We start from the raw sequence: 16,994 nt of genomic DNA, 5'->3' as shown, positions 1-16,994 counted from the left end.
GTACAGACTTTTAGAGATGTCAGTTTTAGTGAAGTACAAGTAATCCAATTCAAAAAGTTTTATTATTCAATGAAGGTTAAAGAATTTGTAAAATACACGTCATGTAGTTAAACGTAACATATTACAGTAATTAGGACACTTCATAAAATGCATATCAGTTTATTAGCATCAGTATAAGAATAATGGTATAATGTATGCCCTGGCTTAAGAATTGATGTCTTAATATGGAGATGCAGTGAACCAGCATTTATCTTGAAAAATTTCAGTTAAATATGCATTGATAAATAACACTTGAAGAGTATAACTAATTTTATCTTGCTAAAAATCTCAGTTAAATATGCATTGATAAATAACACTTGAAGAGTATAACTAATTTTATCTTGCTAAAAATCTCAGTTAAATATGCATTGATAAGTAACATTTGAAGAGTATAACTAATTTTATCTTGCTAAAAATTTCAGTTAAATATGCATTGATAAGTAACACTTAAAGAGTATAACTACGTATTATGCACCACCAAACTTGTATTATTTTCTTATATTAAAATACCTTATTTAAATATATTTCACTTGATGACATTATTGAATACGATTTTTACCATTCCATAACTTTGAGATCATGGTGAAATCTTTTTTTTTTTCACTTGCATCACATTCTTTCTAATCTGTCATTTGTTTGGTTTTTAAACTGATTATCTTTTGGTGAGATAAACTTATGTTTGATGACATTAATGATTCTTTCATTCATTTACTACTTAATAATTTTTCTTTGTTTTCTTATTACATTTTCCTTTCCGCATGCTGAAATTTTCCTGGAATAAGTCCTAAGTTTTCTACTTCCCATTAGAAGTGCTATGTCTTTGTTGTTCAATAAAGATGCCTGAAGTGGGGAGACACCAGAAAAATCAGGAGCATCTGTGGATCCCCCAAGTTTTAATAAAAGTTTAATGAGAGGTTTGTTGTTGTTCATCACAGCATGGAATAATGGTGTTCTTCCACTCTTGCCATCCTTTAAACAGAGCAGTTTAAAACTGAGAACCAACAACTGAAAAAACCTTCTACATTGTTATTACAGACTTAAACAAATAACAGACAATATTTTTATTGTGGTCTTGCTACTTTCTTAAGATAATTAAATACACCATTAAACTAGTATTAACTGACAGAATCTGGCTTTAGTTATAGAGACAATTATAAATTTCTACTGTTCCTATAAAAATAATTAAAGGAAAATTCAAGATTTAAGAGCTAGTGGAATAACATTTGAGAGGATTCATTTTACTGGGACTTCACATAAACATTACACACACACCTTCACATCAATATCACAGCAGGCTTTGACCAAGTATTTGATTGAAGTGGAAGAATTGTTTGTCACAGCTAGATGTAATGCAGAATACCCTGAAAACAAAGAACAAAAACTGAATATCTCAAAAAAGCAATCATCATTAAATAGCATTGACCTCAAGAAATTTACACCATGTATCCAACAATCCTCTTTATATCCTCAACAAATTCACATTACACATCTAGTAGTTATTCTTATATCTTCAACAAATTAACCACATTTCTACATACAGTTAGTGAAACTGGTATAATTTTTTAAAAACATTGTAGCTCTTATGCATTATTTAAAGTTGTTTTGGACCAATACTGTTTAACAGTGACAAGTTACACAGACCGAAAGTTTTTGTGAAAGTAGTTCTTACAAGATGTCTTTAGACTTTGTCATTTGAGTCCCTGATATTAATAACTAAGATTATAAAGAAACTTTTTTCTTTGTAAACTGTTAGTTTGCATTTACAAATTATTAGACTGCTTGGAGAAATACTTTAAGTCACTTAATAAACCACATATACAGTTGTACTGTTTCATATTTTAAACTGTATGGTCATTTAAAGTGTATTTACCATCATAATTCCTTAAATTTCGAATATCCTGTACTTGCTTGTATTTCAAAAGAATATGTAAACATTCCAGTCTGTTATACTTGACTGCCAAGTGTAATGATGTGTTACCATAACGATCTTGTGACTTTGGACAAGCACCTTCTTCCAGTAAGATTTCAACGATATGTTGGTTACCAACAACAATAGCTAAGTGCAATGGGGTCTGAAAAATAAAGTATTCTTTTACAAACTACACATTCAATGATATCATGCCTGTTCTAGCAACTGTTTTGTTAAATTACATTAAAAACTAATTACAAGTTATTAAAATTTTACACTACTTTAATTCAACTTATTAGCATTTAAAAACTATATGTGACTTAACCAGGCTCAGCTTGGTAATTTGTGTCCCAGGGGCTTTAACAAAGCTGTAGATTAGGACTTCCATTTTGTAAAGATAAAATGTCTGTATCTCTCTCTCCCTCCTTTTTGTTTTTTTTAACTGGTATGCGAGTTAACGTTCCTTAATTTTATCAAAGTTTTTTCTATACGAAAACCAGTTTGTTTTTTTATATATTTAAACACCATTTGCAAATATCACACGTCTTATTTCTTTCAAATGCAAAGAGGAAAAGTTTTTCAAGTGCAATAAGTGTAGTCTGTGTGACTGTGCCCACATTTATTTAAAGTTTCAATAAAAAAGAAGGAAACTTCTGTTGGTTCTTGAAAAACAAGACCTTCTGCTTCCTTGAAACTGACGATCCAAGTATTAATGTAGCTCATCTATCGCACATCTAACCAAGTGAATTTTGAGATGTCATCTTGTGTTACATATTACTATATGTATATGTGTGTGTGCACTGTAACATAAAAATGTTTGGCTACGCTTAAAATGAAAATAGCAATGTGTCATTATAAAAATAGGTGAGCTTTAACAAGTAGTTTGGAAACTATTAAAAAATCAGTTTCAGTTTTTGTGATGGTTTCAAATCCTTTAGATCAAAGTCTTTGAGATAATCAAAACTGATAATCAGTTTGGCCAGGTTAAGTTAGAAGTTAATAAAAACTATAAGACATGAATCACTATCTTAAAATAAACACAAAAAATGATAAGCCAATGTGCATACAATATTTATGCAAACAGCTAGTAAACCACATTAACATATGGAAGTGTGAAAAAACTGACATTCAACTGCTAGTAACGATGGCTTTATCTATGGGGAATCCAAAACCTGGCTATACAGTAAATAGGAAATCAGTATTATATCCTCATAGAAGCACTGTTAAGTTCACAGTGTTTTAATACAATGTGTCTGTTTTTAATTTTCTTCCAAACCTATTCTTGACCATTTTTACTGAGATAAATAATAGGTCCTGTGCACCTATATAATGAACAGTTTAAAGTATTATAGTGAGTCAACAAAGAAATTTACTTTTTGGAGAACACTCTTCTTGTGAAGAACACACTAACGTTTCAAACGTATAATCCCCCAGAATGTAATAACTTCATCATTAGGTCTATCCGTACAAACTAATAGACCAAACAAATGCAGAGGATCATTACAATAGAGATTGTATATTAGGTCTATCCATACAAACTAGTGGACCTAATAAGTACAGAGGATTATTACAACAAAGATTATATGTTAGATCTGTCCACTAATGTTAATGACTAACCAGTTTTACAGACCTGCTGCAGGTAGTTGTATATATGCACAGAAGCTCCAATTCTCTTCATTAATGAACATAAATGCTTGACCAATGAAACATCTTCATGAATGGTTGCAATGTGTAGAGGTCTAGAAACAATAAATAAATTGTAATACAAATAACATTTCAACATAACCTAAAATTATATATATATATATTAACTGTCTTCACGTTTCTGTTTTTATATAAGAGCATTTATCGTAAAAACAAAACATTATTACTGCAATACATTTGAAAACAAAAATTATTTCTTGGCAAATTATTAGTTTTCAGTCATTAAAGGTACATTTTCTGACAAGTTATTCTAATTCCAACCAACCAATCGAACTGAAGAGGGTCTGCAATTCATGATTAAAAACAGGGCCTTGTTTACTAGTAGTGAAGTGTCACGTGAGACAGTCTATATGTAAAAAACATGATTTTACATAATGGTGGTGAGTTATGACACAACAAAATCTGTATGTAAAATACATGGTTCTACACATCAGTAGTGAGTTCTAGTGCAAGATCTTCTGTATTTCACATGAAATAGGATTCTGTGTTATACCAATGTATCTCTGCTAGGACAGCGTGCTAGAAAACAATTATACAAGGCTAGATTATGCTGTTTGTATGTAAATTGTTTTCAAATTCTACAATTATTGAGGCTCTGTGTACTAAATGTATTTCTACAAGTATCAAGACTACATATCTTATACTGAGTGTATTTCTCCCTAACAAAGTTGTACCTCTCAGTTTTTCAGTCTCTAGAGTAATATTAATACTTGCAAGCAAGATCTGTAGAGTTAGTAATATTACAGACACTGATTACAAACAATACGTGTTATGCTAGTAATATTACTGACAGTTATTACGCTTAGATTTGTAGAGTTAGTAATATCTCTGACACTGGTTACAAAAGAAAAGAAACAGATTTAATATCTAAGTATAACTTCACTCGTTACGATATTACCTATAAAGACCCGTAATTACTTATGAAAAATATGGTTACAACTTAATAACTAGACTTAGCCTTTTTTTTTTTCAGTTGTTGAACTATGAATATTTAATTCCGTTGTTACAACACACAGTTACTTAATCGTTTCGTACTAAACAGCTCGCTGAATTATGTGTTAATATATACTTGTAACTGTATTTAAATTTCTGTTTGTTACAGTTACGAAATCATGGGGAATTTTGGGGTTTTCACTTCAAAGCTCACTGGAAACAGTACACGCAGTAATATATTTAAGATTTATCAGAAAGAGCCTGTAGAGAATTTGGGGAAAAACCTTTTCATTACAAAAACTGCTTTCAAGATGAAATTTTGAATATATACATAATATATGTCATGTATATTGCTACAATTGACTTCGAAGAATGAAGTAAATAGACCAGGTTACATAACTAGGTCTCGCAACTTGCGACATATGGTTGCCTAGGAAACACGTACACGATCACTGTTCGAGATCAGAACAATATTACACTTCCTATTTTAGCTGAATACATGATACCAACTTTCACTCGAACTTTATATAATTTATCTCTATATCGTCTAATATAAACGTTTTTAGATTATAATCCATATAATAATGTCTGTCCTCTTTCAAGCGTTATATCATTCCGCTATGACGCATGCTCAAGTCTACAATAAGCTATACTATATAACGTTTTCGTTTGTTCGTTTCAAATATTTGCGTAAAGCTACATAAAGTGTACGTATGAATGTGTTCTAGTTATCTCCAGTTGTCACCTGGTAACTTATCTACAACAATTGCCATTATCTCTTAATCCACTTAATCGAAAAGTGGAATTTGACTCTCACACATATAACATACACCACGTTCCTCTAGTCTTTATTACAGTAAAGTATTGTGCAAAAATATTACATCAGAAGAATATTTTGTCATTCTTTCCATTTTATGGTCTAATTTTTCTAACACATTACAAAACGTAAATTTTAACGCTGGTAATGCATATGGTACCGGTATATGCCAGAAAAAATTAATTTAATAGTACTCTTCAAATATACCTCGATCAAAGCAATGTTAAACACTATATATATTAAGTTTTGTTGTCACGTCACGGGCCAAAAAACATAGATAATTGTTAGTAGAGCAAAGAGTTCACATAAAAGCTTTACGTAACGCTGGTTGGACTCTCCAACAAATTGCAGCCCAGCATGGTCATGTGTTTAAGGCACTCGACTCGTCACTTCGAATCTCCGTCACACCAAATATGCTCACTCTTTCAACCGTGGGGGTGTTACAATGTTTCGATCAATCCCACTATTCGTTGGTAAAAGAGTTGGCGGTGGGTGGTGATGACTAGCTGCCTTCCCTCTTGTCTTACACTGCTAAATTAGGAACGACTAGCGCAGATAGCCCTCGTGTAACTTTGCGCAAAATTCAAAAACCAAACAAAGCAAATCGACAAATTGCTACAGGCTTGAAATATTTCCCAAACACTGTCGAGTACATTCTAGATCGTGAGACCGAGACAGGTAAATTTGAAAATAGGAAAGGAAGGGCAGAACACTTAAATTCAATGATATTGATGTTAAGTATTCTTTGTTTATACAGCCTTTGGGACAGAAAGAAGACTGACACTGATGTCAACCATGAGATAAACGACCATGTACCAAATGACAGAAAAGTGTCCAGATGTACAGTATCAAAAAGAATCAATCACAATGAATTATTTTGTTGTGTAGCAGTTAAAAACCTTTATTTCGATTTCCAAATACTGTCAAGAGACTGAAATTTGCTAAAAGGTACAAAACTGGATTGTTAATGATTTGAAAATGTTATTATGGACGAATTGGTCCAAGTTTGAAATATCTGGTTCAGAGTGTAGGTTATACGTCTGGCGAAGAAAGGTGAAAGATACTTACCTCAATGCATAGCACCTACTGTGAACCATGAGAGTGGCAGTGTGACGGTTTGGGGGTGTTTTTTTCTGCCGACTGATAGGAGATATTTGCAAAATAGATTGAATAATCGACCAACTCATGTACCCTCAGATCCGTCATGCTATACCCGGTGGTTTACGTTTTATTGGTAAAGAATTCTACTACCAAAAGCTCTCATTCAACCTGAGCAGAAATTACTTAGCAAAGAAAGAAGCAATTTGGTCACTGAAATGATCCACAGTCCCAATCTCAACCCAGTTGAGCAGATCAAGAATTCAACAGATCAAAAACTTAGCAAACTTAAAGTTATTTCTAAAGAAACTTTATGGAAGTGTATTAGAGACATTTGGAGCAAAATTTCAAAGAACACTTTGATTAAATATATTACAACGATGCCTGAAAGACTGTCTGCAGTTATTAAAATAAAAGGGGGACACATAGTATTAACTGTTTGCTGAACTCAAACATTTCTCACAAAGTTTCGGTTGTAATAAATGTGAAGATTATAATAACATTTTAATGTTTCATCTGTGATTTACCTTCCATTGTTCTTTAAAAGTAGTCAGAAATCTATTTTTTGATTTTATCCTAACACAGTTCACAGTACTGTAAATACTTAAAATGTAAAATTCCAACAGGTAGTATTTTTATCTAAGTGGTTTTACGTTCGTTTCACTTTATATATAATAACCTAAATTAATTAAGAGATGTGAATGATGTTACAATACTATAAGAGATGGACAAGCTGGTGGACTTTTTAAACAGGCGAAACTGTAGTCCACAGCAGAAGGGTCGGCGAATGAAATAATACATTAGACTTTTAAATCACAGATACTCTTTTCAGTTTCACCTGTGGTGATAAACAAAATAAAACCTTAACATACATACATATATATATATTATATATACACAATCATTAAACAATTTGGTAGTATTTTTTGTCCTCTTTTGAATGGCATTACCACATAATACTACATTAAGTTTACGATTGCTACAGAGCCATTACTAATTATTGCTTTATTTTATTTAACTGCATATTTAAAATTAATAATTAAGTTTACTGTACGGCTAATCCGTTTATCACAAGGAAAAACTTTTCCATTCTTACCTATCTCCATCCTCATCTGCTTTCATACAATACAGAATATCAAAGTTCTTTGGTTCTTCGACTGAAAATCTGTTCTTCATTAAGACGACATACTGTTCTCTAGATAATTTTAATGTCCGGTCAGAACACGAATTCGAGTGTAGAGTTTCCACTGCCTGACCAAACTTGTTTTTATCCATGGGCTTCTGGAGCTCACAAGAAGATTTGTCCTTTACCATGGTGTCTTTGTGAATATGTCCTCCAACCTTAAAATAAGTTGTAACATGCCCTTTAACAAGTAGACTGGCGAATTCATAGTCTTGGCTTGAAGAATTCTTCATTGTTTTCAACCTGGGAAAGTACTGGCCATGATTACATGGGGTACCGAGTGTCAAGTATCTGTTTAAAGAGGATTCGGAAGTACTGTTCATACATTTGAACTGTTGAGAATCACAAAACTGTTTTTTCAAACCAAACAAGATATGCCGTAACCGTTTTTTGCAACAGGCACTATTCAATAACGAGTGTTCGCTTACTTTCAAAACTGACTTCGGCTGTGAAATGTTTTTTGACCTTTTTTCTCTGAATGAGGCCACCGTTAGATTTTACCCAGTCCAAAGACTGCTGTGACCCTGACACTGTTTCCTCTAAGGCTTTTATACTTTTGGCCCTCTCCTGTTGACGGCTTGTGCACAACACATTTCCAGTAGCGTACTTACGTTTATAAAAACGGGGAAGACCCCTCGGAACGAACGGGAGGTAGAGGGGCTGGCTGGCCTCGATTTCTTCTTGGAGTTTCGGGTCATAACGGAACTGTAGTTCACCTAATGTTTGCCTAAGGCTAATTCCCCATTCAAAGGCATTCATAGTTTATTCGGAACACGGGTAAATTCAAAATGTGGTAATATGATATTTGTTGTTATATAAGGTTATCACTTCAAACGAACGTATAACAAAGGTTAGTCTGAAACTATTTTGTTCTCACTCAACGAGTTCTCTGATTACACGTACAACTTATTGGTGCACAGAATGTAATTTGTGAAACAATCATAATTTATCTGAACATCACTGATAATAATAGAAGAGTAAACCTATAAAGATAAAATGGGAAAAATTCACCAAATGACGACATGCAGCAGAAGAGACACATGAACGTACATCACATTAATTTTCATAATCAAGTCAAATTGAAAGAGATGTAAGTGAAATACAATATATGCACATCGTTTTAACATAATTTCTTTAGTACTAACCTGATTTGTACTAGTAATCGAACATCTATAGGTCCTAAATTAGTAACAATCCTATTATTATATAAACAGGTAATTACTTGAATTATACACCGAATGTCTAATCTGACATCATGTATAATACCACTTTCCACGTGGTACTTGAGTTCTTACGTTAATTATGCTTACGTCACTAAAATAGCTGCGGAAAAGTTCGCACCCCAAGCATGCGCCAACTCGCTGCTCGGTTCAACTGGTATTCACTAGCTACGTGTTTCAGTTTAAGTACAACTTACGTGTTTCTGATGAGGACTGGAATTTCCCACAACTGGTATAGCTCAATAACAAGTTGTGGTTAGCAATAGGTTTGCTAACTTGAAACGCTGAAATCCGGGGTTTGTTTCCCTGTTGTGGACATAGCTGAAATAGTCTACTGTGTTTCTACGCGCTATGAAAACATAGCCAATTGGTGAATCAGATTATAGTTTAGGGTTCACGTATATCCTTACAGATTTGAATACGCATTTACAAACTTTTGTAGTGGTGTTTTTGGTTTTATTGTAAATCAGCCCAAATTATACATACATAATATAGAGGCCCACTCGAAGATACTGCTTGAATACAGATGTTAGCAGCTGTCATAAAGATTTAATAGTAGATACGTACTTTCATTTATACATGCCACGTACGTAGCTATCTGTGTTTGTTTTTTCACACAAACATTTTCTATTTTAAAAATCTTTTTTATATAAAATCAACGTCAGTTTTGTAGCATTGAACATTACAAAACAAGAAATTAAAAAAAATGTGTTGTTACTAAAGATAAGAACTGTTGGTGTCGTCCATCTTTACTGTTGCTCAACATCTGATAGAACACTAATTGATAATTCGTAACCTTGAACTGTTTTCGTAAACAGATATGATCTGGAAACTATCAGAATCTCTTGGACTTAACATTGTGCGTTACAACATGTAAAAATCTGTCCAAAATGTTATGGACATTGTGTGTTACAACACGTGAAAATCTGTTAAAACTGGTGGACATTGTGTGCTACTTCTTAACAGTTTTAATTTACGTTAGAGAATGGAACAACCGAGATGGACCTAAATGTTAACGTTTGTCTTTATTCTTTTGAACTATACAACAGGTCACGTTGAAACACAAAAGTAAGAATGAAATAAAAACAGTTTGGAACATGTAGGATAGCTTAAAAATTACTGCGACACTTTCCATATATGGTGTTTGTTTGTTGGAAGTTAAGCACAAAGCTCCGTATGGGCAGAGAACAAACCCAGTTTTTAGCGTTTAAGTCCGTAGGCATATCGCTGTGTCACTGGGGGGGGGGGACTTTTCTATATACTGAGAGCAGTAATAATGGACAGGAACAATGTTTGAGTAACTAAAAATGTTTGTTCTATTACATAACCTCCCTGAAGTCATAAATCAACTCGGTGTTTTATGTAACAAGAAATGTTTGTTCCACGACATAGTGTTTTGTTTTGGAATTTCGCACAAAGCTACTCGAGGGCTATTTGTGCCTACATAGTGTCTCACAAGTCATAACAGAACATTGTTTTGTGCAAAAAAAATGTTTGTTCTATTACACAGTGTCCCACAAGTCATAAAACAACAGTTTTGTGTAACTAAAAATATTTATTTTATTACACGGCATTCAAGTCATCAAAATAATCTATATGATGCTTTTATTGACTATATAGTTCTAATCGTTTATTCACGTTAGTTTCTAATAAAAATATAGAGTTTGATTCTTGAGAATGAAAATTACACTCATAATAATTCATACTTGAAATTATATCTTTTTTTTTCATTATGTTAATACAACCCAAAGGTTTCTTATAAGTTAAGCTGTGCACCCAAGCACTGACTTAACGTAACAAGTACTTCAAGTAAAATTCACAAATCTTAGGTACCCAAATGATGAAAGTTTATCGGTTTTATTTATACACAACCAAAAAAGGAAAAGAAAAAGTTCCACCAGGAAGTTAAATCGCGAGACAACAACTGGGTTTTTTAAAGGAGGCATGTTTAATATCACGAAAAAGACATTCACTAGTCATTAGACGTTTTTATAGCGGTTTATATAACGTTTAACGTATACAAGTCATGCTTTTCAAGAAGCAAGGAATCAGTGACAATTTGTTTGTTTTTGTCTACTAAAATGTTATTAATTCTCTAACTGGTTTCGTTAATAGCTAAATGTTCAATAAAGTTAATTAAATACTTGCCACACACTTTATAGCACGTCGGGCTGATGCTTTCCAAGCCCGGTTTCAAGTGGCAGAAGCGGATGACCACGGTGGGAGGGACACCACAAACGAGAAATAAAACGCTGTAAACCTAAAGTAAAAATTATATCAGAATACTCTCCAAGTTAAGGATCATTGACCTATTTTAATAATGATCCCAGGATGTTTTCAAACCTGAAAGTATCAGAATACACATACCAGGAAACTGCCCACAAGTGACCAGATGTATTCACCCTGCTTTAAACATTGACCACACCAAGGAGGAATTGGTACACATAACGGTAAAATAGAACAAAATAAATTGAATAACTTCAGCAGTAATGAAAGTGAACAAGGTAATTACAACACTTACAAAATACATCACTGTGGTAACAACAATAACAGATTTGGCCATGTTTCCCGAGAATGATGATCTGTGGAGTGTTCAAAAAAGCAAGAAAGACGTAAATGTTGCAACTGTGATGAACCTTCACCTGTAAAGGATGTTCGAAATACACATAAATTATAACAGGAACATATAACATAGAAACAATATAAGCGAGTTACAATATAAACAATATAAGCGAGTTACAGAACAAATAAAACTTACCAGTCCTAACTCTCAAATTAAGACACACCTACACAACCAGCAACCAAAAATGTACAACAAACATGTACATATTTAGAAGCTGCGAGAAACAATACTAGTAATGAAGAAATAAAGAATCAACTATATGAAAGAAAAAATAGTAACGACAACAAAGAAGAATCCACACAACTCGCGGTAGCCAAAAGAACTATGATAACGGACTTCTTATAAGAAATAAGCAAACGAGAAACACTTGAAACCATAACTACACTAGTCCAATTTACATACAACATCTCTTACCGCATATAATAAACAAAGGCATAAAATATATATCATAATGAATAATTTTCAAGTTCTCTATGATAATAGCCTCGTTATCAAGCGAGATGAAATCGAGGGCACTACCAAAAATGCATCAGCAGACTTAGTTTTTGTTGGATAACACATGCTCTACACGAAGTATAAGTTTAACATTACAAGATACCAAACTGTAAGAAAGGACAGAATAAACAGAGAACCACGTACAAAATAGTGGTTGTAATAAATACTATAAACACTGACTCACAAAACGAAAGTAGGGTATGTGACGTAATCACAATAGCAGGAATACACTGTTCACCACATACATCATAATATCATTACACACAACAACAAAGATAATACTATAGCATATCTTAGTAGTATAAAACACCAGTTTCGGTTGTAAAATCACGTTTAACGACTAATAGATTTCAAGTTTTCACCTACGTATATGAGTGTATGTTATCACACCAGTGATGTAATGGACTTGGACATGTACATCTATTAGTTCATCTAATGTAGACAGTCATCATTTATCGAGATGTCTTCGATCTCACATCAAACTCACTTTGGTGGATATGCAGTTCATAATCTTGTTGAACCTGATATTTTAGGCTAAAGTGACGAATATGGTCAGTTTGATTACAGTTGGAAGAAACATACTTACTGGTTTATCAACAGTTTTTAATGTGGTAATTCATACAGTGAAGGAAATAATTATTTTTAATATTGATTTTTTTGCTGATTCCAGTGGAGAGTTTTTGTTCGTCAAGGGAAAACCTGCTACTGGGGGTCTGAATGTTAGAACTTTAACTAAGTTGATAGACCTCAGAAACGGACAATGATATAAAAATAATTAATATACGTTATTTTTAAAAACATCCCCTACTTTAAAATGTTTAACGACTGTCTGTCTAAGAAGAAAAATATTTTTATTTTCAATTTCAACTGAATATATATTTGATGAAACTTGTTGCAACATCCAAAAGAAACAAACCAATTTGGTTTCCATTCTTAGAGATTACAAATATGTCGAATGCATAAATAATAAAACTATTGGGTAGCCAAGAGTTTTCAGTTTAACATAAACATGCGTCATCTAAACTATAGATCTAGTATGATCTGATGGTTAGGGCTCTCGACTCATTAATTATGAAATCCACAGCCAAATATACTGGCCATTTCAGTCGCAGGGCTGCTCACTATTTTAACCCCTTTGTATATTAATTCAAAGGCTGGGGAGGCTAGTATAGGTGTCATTCGAGTAGCTTTGCGAAAAATTCAACAACAAAAAGATAAGTTAGTTAGTTTTGACATGTAGAATAATATGAAGTTTTTACTCGTTCTGTTACAACTGACAGTGGTTTTAACACTGTTGGAAAAGGTAAAGTTGTCTTTGAAACATGTTGGTTTTGACATGTACAACAATACGTAGTTTTTAATTGTTCTGTTACAATTGCCGGACTAACTCTCTTTTGATGACGTATTGTGACAGATTTGACAGAATTATCCAGTGTTATTGTAGAAGCTACAAATACTTCATATAACACATTCTTTCTTCCCGTGGTGCAGCTACAGGTCTAAAGGCTTGTAACGTTAAAATCCGGGGTCTGATATCCGTGGTGGACACGCATACTCTGCAGTACCGACGAAAGTTTTCCAACTATTGCCGAAACTCCCAAGTACGTATGTGTACTAAAAAAATACGATATGGTTCGAACAGTTTCCTTTCCTGGAAATAAGCAGTTCATGGTCATTTCAGATGCTCTCTTACAGTCGTCCATGTTTGCAATAATACGCTGAAGCATCAATTTTATGTATTTCAATTTTATACACTGTATAATTCCATTATCTAGAAGCTGTAGAACTGATGTTGTACGTGGAGGTAGAAAGACTAAACGAACATTTGAAAGTTGAACTTTTGGGTGACAAGTTGCATTATCTAGGAAAAAGTAGAATCTTTCTATTTTCTTGTTCCATTCTTTTGTTTAATTTGTTCAAAAATTCATCGAATATAACACTTGTCATCCACGCTTTATTATTCACTTTCCATTCCACAGGAAGTTGATTCTTCCTTAAATTTTTGAAACAGCGCGGATGTACACTTTTACCTATTACCCATGGTTTCTTTAGTTTTCCATCAGCAAATTTGACCAAAAATACAGTCAATCATTTTTTCAAATAGCGACCTCCGAAATAATGACGGCAGAAAAAAAGAACATAATATATTTAACAAATACTTACTGTGACAAAATGTCTGAGAATTTATTAATATTTAAACAAATTATTAATTAAACAATAATTTATTAATATGTAAAGGAATTACTAATTAAATAAGAAATTAATATTTAATCAATAACATTTTTTCCGCCCCTTACTCAGGTTCTAATCCTACTTGTTGATAGATGAGGAAAGTGAAAGATAGTTTTCCGTCCGCGTTACGCAGGTTCTGCCATATAGAGGGCCTTTTATAAGAGAAATCTTAAGACAATGCTGCAAAATTTTGATATTTCTGGCTTAAACAGGTTATAATGTATTACGCCGCGATATACAACTCGAAGAGAAAACGAGTGTGAATATACAGACAGGTAATATGTCAACACAGTGAAGAACATAAAACACTGTGATATACGACCTAGTAACACAAGTATACGATAGAAAATCCAACGATATAACACGGTAACAGGATATCAAATGTTTTCTTGTAAAACCTAGTAACACAACTACACAACAGACAAGTCAGGGTACTGTAGTGTGATAAAAACATCGTAATCATGTGACAAGAAACACTATAGAAATAACCAGATCTCTTTGTCTTGTTTTGTATTGTCTATGTTTCACTCTCACATTACGAGTGTAACAAACTTTCTGTTATGAAAAACTGTGTTAGAACTTAGTGAAACGTGTGACGAATACTAAAAATCAGTTAAAACTTGGATGAGAATCAGTGGGTAATGCAGTACTTAAGGAAAGATAAAATTATGTTATAAAATCAAACGGTTAGTTTTGGTTTTGTTTTCAGCGACACAGTTCTGGTTGTGTCTGTAAACTTCTTACGGTTTCATAAAATGTTTGAACTCGACATAGTGTATTTTAAATAAAGGTATATATATATAAATATATATGTTACCCATGTACATGTATCAAAATATTAGTGTATTTGTATTAAAGTGTATATTTCCACTATTACATATTCCATTAAAGGATAATGACATTGTTTTACACAGTTAAAATATTACACTAGGTGTCTCACTATAATCATACAGAACTTGATTTATCGTTAAGGGCAGAGTAATACACTGGGCTTTCTTTGTGCAGCCCACCACGGATATAGAAACCCGGACTTCAGCATTTTAAGTATGTAGCCTTACCGCTGAATAACTGGAATGCCCAGTCCTAAGTAGATTCTTAAAAATGTAATAAATATATAAAACACACAACCATTACTTACCTTGCTAGAGTACTGTAGTGACTGCAGTTTGTATAAGAACTTGGTTATATTTCAGAAACACACCCTATGGACGTTAATAATAAACTTCTTCAAACTAACAACATTCTTATTTCAGATCCACCTACCGAGTGCTCGTAACACAAATGCGCGAAAACTATGTCAGGCTCGATAGTCGTCAAACGGCATGTAACACCAGGAAAGGTTTTGGTTTTGTTTTTGAATTAGATTCGTTTGAGTTGCAAAGCTCACATATTAATTTTAGATTAATTCTGCTTACTTAACCGCTATATCGATATCCTAAGCAACTGAACCAGTTAATGTAAGCGTTTGAACATATATTTTATAGCAGTGTTTAAATTATCCAACATTTTTGTCTTGTTTGAACATAAAGTTAGATGATTAAGAAACTATACATGAGTCTACACCTATTGCACTGAAATAAACTAATGTAACACAGATCAGAAATAAACTAATGTTTATTTGAATGTTTTGATCATTGTTTATTAATAAAAATAATTTCTGAAGCATGCATGATATTTTGATCATTGCTTATCGATAAAACTACGTATGGATCTCTGAAGCATGCATATTTTCAATATTGTTCATTAATAAAACTACGTATGGATCTCTGAAGCATGCATATTTTCATTATTGTTCATTAATAAAACTACGTATGGATCTCTGAAGCATGTATATTTTCATTATCGTTCATTAATAAAACTACGTATGGATCTCTGAAGCATGTATGATATTTTCATTATTGCTTATTAATAAAACTACGTATGGATCTCTGAAGCATGCATATTTTCATTATTGCTTATTAATAAAAGTATGATATTTTGATTATTGTTCATTAATAAAAACTACGTATGGATCTCTAAAGCAGTTAACCGAATATATTATTATTGCTTTAAAGCAAAGCTATCCATGTTCCGAGACTTCAAGTGTATTCCAACATTAGAGTTCTGAGGTTTCTTTCGAAGATAATTTCTAATAAGCTGCTAGTTTGACTTTAGTAAGGCTTAGTGTAAATGTGACAGGATTTTAAAGTCACAGAAACAGCTCACCTTATATGTGAGCCTCTTCTTTTAGGGAGAGTTATAAACAATCGATTATACAACTAATTAATATTATTAAGTAAGAGGATATTTGTGAATACAGGTAACCATGACGAATGAATTATTTTGAGTAACTTCTTCTGCTTGTAAAATACTCGGCAATTTTCATGCATGCAGAACTTTCGCTTACTATAAATCATGGCTTGAAAATTGAACATCGGTTGTGAACAGTACTTGCAATTTCTTTTAATTGTCTCTTTGTTTTGACTGGTACATTATCATGTGATCAGTGACTATGAAATAGTGGTGTTATGTCGTAGGCCGAATTCAACTTCAAAGGAAGCGTTAAAGGCTGTGATAAACTGACTCAGTTAAAAACAAGATCGTACTTGTATCTGTTTATTCACAGTTTTCATGAAATACAGTAAAAGAAGTTATAGATTGACAACAAAAATTAAAATCGGGAAATTTAAGTGTCCCAAGAGGACCTACCAAGACATTGTGACAACATTCTGAAAACCAGCCAAACTGTGATATCTGTTCAC

At 32.8% G+C, this 16,994-nt stretch overlaps 1 protein-coding gene across 5 annotated transcripts; it reads right to left on the bottom strand.

The window, feature by feature from the left end:
* Positions 1 to 42: 42 nt before the first annotated feature.
* LOC143225438 (B-cell lymphoma 3 protein-like) lies at positions 43 to 15,537 on the bottom strand. 5 transcript variants are annotated; one of them, XM_076454866.1, is made up of 8 exons: positions 15,392 to 15,537; positions 11,425 to 11,545; positions 11,052 to 11,163; positions 7,597 to 8,666; positions 3,579 to 3,687; positions 1,910 to 2,111; positions 1,312 to 1,400; positions 43 to 1,008 (listed from the first exon to the last, which is right to left on the bottom strand). In XM_076454866.1, exons 4-8 carry the CDS (start codon positions 8,004 to 8,006, stop codon positions 751 to 753), a joined length of 1,068 nt encoding a protein of 355 aa, XP_076310981.1. In that variant the 5' UTR covers positions 8,007 to 8,666; positions 11,052 to 11,163; positions 11,425 to 11,545; positions 15,392 to 15,537; the 3' UTR covers positions 43 to 750. The 5 variants fall into 5 exon arrangements, with proteins under 5 accessions (XP_076310981.1, XP_076310980.1, XP_076310983.1 ...); XM_076454865.1 differs by lacking the exon at positions 11,052 to 11,163; XM_076454868.1 differs by lacking the exon at positions 11,425 to 11,545 and having other exon boundaries at positions 11,059 to 11,163; positions 15,392 to 15,527.
* Between the last annotated feature and the right edge of the window lie 1,457 nt (positions 15,538 to 16,994).

This window comes from Tachypleus tridentatus, chromosome 9 (genome assembly GCF_004210375.1).
Source record: "Tachypleus tridentatus isolate NWPU-2018 chromosome 9, ASM421037v1, whole genome shotgun sequence".
Taxonomy (NCBI): Eukaryota; Metazoa; Arthropoda; class Merostomata; order Xiphosura; family Limulidae; genus Tachypleus; species Tachypleus tridentatus.
Note: the sequence above shows the minus strand (reverse complement) of the source record. Positions and strands in the feature narration are given on the sequence as shown.